Below are 3,267 nucleotides of genomic sequence, written 5' to 3' on the forward strand. Positions count from 1 at the left end.
CCACGCGCTGGACTGCATTCCCCACTACGTGTGGATGTGGTTGTATACTTCGTTCCTTACTACTCCCAACCCCAGCGCAAGTCCCTCGAGTGCGCCGGAGAAATGACTTAAGAATTCATCAACGAGATTTAAGCAAACGCATGTGTTCTCATCCTCCATTCAAATTCCGTCCAACAGTAGTGACTCATTTCGGTGATGATCACTTCGTGCTCTCTTCGGGGGGGGGGGACGCATGTTGGTGATCTTTTTTTGGAGACTCACAATACAACATCGCGTGTGTTATGTAAAGCTCTTGGTTCGTGTGGAGTGGAATGTCCATTACTGTTTATTTAAGGTTGGCACGGGATGAACGTTGTTTGGAGATGGCGATCCGCTGCAGTGTACGGGAGGTAAACAGTGTGTGGCTCATCGGAAAAATGTTAAGATGTAATTATTGTCACTCGTCACGCACGGTACTCGTCCCGTCCTCAGTCCATGTATTCGTGCACTTGTCAATAAACGGCTTCCATTCCCCTTGATTTGCTTATCCTTGGTGTTTGCGGAAGTTGTAGAGGATTGTGATGTAAATGTCGATGCTGGTTGGTTGCAAACGATATGGTTATGCAAATACGCTGGACACGAAACACTCGATATGAACGTCCCGGTTCAGTGGAGGGAACATTTTTTAACCAGATAGAATCAAGTGAGTACAATTTCCGGACCATGTGCTTAAATAATATAATTTTAAACAAAATATACAGTAGATCTGACAAAAGTAAATCAGATTAAGATCCCTTTATTGGAAACTTAGCTTAGTAAAAAATGCGTTTAGCATATGTAACAAAAAATGTGTAATAAAATTGTAAAATCTCGAACCTATGGAGGGTTACCGTTTCTTAAATCTTAAAAATGCTTCTGAACCATGCACATTGCTACTCCGCCTATCTCGTTCGCTTTAGCCTCCAAGCTAAGCTAGCGTACAGGGCGACGTGCAGCAGGAAAATCCAAACAACCAACCCACAGACATCCATCAGGAATGTGTTTTCCAGCATGTCGAAGCTCTCCATGAACTTGCTCACCTTGCTGAAGTAGCAGAACTCGCCTGAGCATGGCAAATTCGGTCTATCGAAACCGTAGATTGCCTGCATTGCTCCCTCAAAACTGTATCGGAAGTAGCCAACGTACGTGAACGGTATGAGAAAGTCGAACATTTCCCGGAAGCGAACGAAAAACCCGCAAAAAATGAGCATCGGAATGAGCGAGCAGGGTACGCAGAAGACGCTCAGCTCCAGCGGAAGGCAGCTACCCGCCAGCAGCCCCGTCATTTGAGCGATCCAGCTGGTAAAGATGCATATGCTCCACAGCATCACGATACGATCGGCCTCGATCGGTTGGGCGGTTAAGTAGTATGCTGTGGCCAAGAACACGGACGGACCAAGTATCTAAAATTTGAGACAGGAAACGGTGAAAAAATGATCCAGTAAAAACAGAACAAGAAGCCGGCTCTTACCAGGAATGGAAAATCTGCTACAAGTTTGGAGAAGTAATAGGCTCTAAGTGAATACCAGTTGTTCATTCTTTCCCGCACGAACACTGAAGCTTCGAGTGGAACTAAAAATATACAGAATGGTTAGCGTCCTGCAAGAAATATAAGTTTGCATCACCTTTCCGAGAAAGCACACTCACATGTCATAACTAGTGGCATCGAGTTGGCAAAAAAGACGAAAATCAGCAGGAAAAACAGACAGGATGCGTTGCTTAGAACTTTGTTTCCATCGTTTCCAACATCATAGAACACGAACGCAATCAGTAAACCGACGAAAAAATGTGCCAAAAGGCGCATCTTCGTAAGCTGCAGATCACGAAATGTGCACAACATCGTGCGACGTGTTAGGGTTACAAACTGTGCCCACTCGGAGGTCGGATACTGCCGATCTTTGCCCGCCGGACAGGTTACTCCTGGTTCGGCAACCGTTGTCAACATTGCATCCTTTTCGTCGCAATAGTCAGCACTGTTTGGAGCCGCTTTGCCGTTGGAAATCATCCTCTCCTGGATCTGCGCCTGTTCCTTCAGCTTTAAGATGTTTCCATCATGCTTGAGGCTCGCAATTTCCAGGGCGAAATCGGCCCGATTGTAGTAATTGGGGCATTCGAACCCACACGCCTTGAACGAGCTGACCAGCTCATCCAGCGGTCCTCGGTAGAGGGAATGGCCCTCCGATAGCACTAGCAGATCGTCAAACATTTGCAGAATACTCGAGCTGGGCTGGTGTATGACGCATACTACACACCGTCCGCTCACGGCCAGATCCTTCAGATGGGCGACTACCTGCATCGCCGCTATGATGTCCAGTCCGCTGGTCGGTTCGTCGAAGAACATGATCTTTGGATTGGAAATCAACTCCAGCGCGATCGAAAGGCGCTTTTTTTCTCCCCCGGAAAGGTTTGCCACCTGATTGCGGGCACACTTGGAGAGGCCGAGCAGCTTCAGCACGCTCTCGATCTCGGCCGTCTTGTGGGGTTTCGAAATGTCCGGAGCAAGCTTTAGATCCGCCGCAAACTCCATACTTTCCGTGACGCTTATGTTCCCCAGCAGGCACACCTCTTGTGGAGTGTACGAAACCTCTCGGCGATATTTTCGACGATCAATCGCTGTTCCGTTCACGAGAATGTTACCAGTAACATTGTTAGTCCTAAAAACAGAACAATGAAATTAAAAATAAATAACATCTCTTATCCATAATAGTTGAACTGCAAACGATCCTCACTTGAAACCACTAAGAATATTGAGCAGTGTAGATTTACCCGCCCCAGAAGGCCCAAGAATGCCTGCCAAACGACCGGAACGAAACACTCCTGAGACTCCGTGGAGCAGCTGCTTGTTAGGTTCATCATTGTGACGCACTCGATATGATATATCTTGGAAGGCAAGTGTTGTCGAACGGGCTGGATCTTGACCATCTCCTCCAATCACGATCGCTGTATCTGTGCCCATTTTCCTGTAGTCTACTGTTTGTTGCCGCAATCAACGATGGTTCACGTTTTCATAATACAAGTGCCCGACTGGAATTAATCAGAATAGGTCGATGTTAACAAGGGGGAAGAAAGAGACAAAGATGGAATTATTCACTAGATAATTGTAGATCTTGACAAATGACACTTTTGACCTAGACACGATCAAATACGTTATGGCTAATAACTTTGCCCTGCAATATTCACTGGACGTAGAAACGTAGGAACGTTTGTTCTTCGACGGAGCAGAATATTTTGTAGCAAAAATGCGAATAA

The 3,267-nt window shown here is 46.3% G+C and overlaps 1 protein-coding gene across 1 annotated transcript; it reads right to left on the minus strand.

The window, feature by feature from the left end:
• Positions 1–735: 735 nt before the first annotated feature.
• On the minus strand, positions 736–3,036 carry LOC131284819 (ATP-binding cassette sub-family G member 4-like). Its single transcript, XM_058313682.1, has 4 exons — positions 2,748–3,036; positions 1,666–2,672; positions 1,490–1,590; positions 736–1,421 (listed from the first exon to the last, which is right to left on the minus strand). Exons 1-4 carry the CDS (start codon positions 2,972–2,974, stop codon positions 921–923), a joined length of 1,836 nt encoding a protein of 611 aa, XP_058169665.1. The 5' UTR covers positions 2,975–3,036; the 3' UTR covers positions 736–920.
• Between the last annotated feature and the right edge of the window lie 231 nt (positions 3,037–3,267).

The sequence above is a fragment of the Anopheles ziemanni genome, chromosome 2 (genome assembly GCF_943734765.1).
Source record: "Anopheles ziemanni chromosome 2, idAnoZiCoDA_A2_x.2, whole genome shotgun sequence".
In the NCBI taxonomy this organism is placed as follows: Eukaryota; Metazoa; Arthropoda; class Insecta; order Diptera; family Culicidae; genus Anopheles; species Anopheles ziemanni.

Excerpts from the sequence above, each read along its gene's own strand:
- LOC131284819 (XM_058313682.1), bottom strand. The coding sequence starts at position 2,974 with ATGGGCACAGATACAGCGATCGTGATTGGAGGAGATGGTCAAGATCCA. Across the intron at positions 2,673-2,747 it reads AATATTCTTAGTGGTTTCAA|GACTAACAATGTTACTGGTA; the intron begins GTGAGGATCGTT and ends TTCTGTTTTTAG. Across the intron at positions 1,591-1,665 it reads GATGCCACTAGTTATGACAT|TTCCACTCGAAGCTTCAGTG; the intron begins GTGAGTGTGCTT and ends GTATATTTTTAG.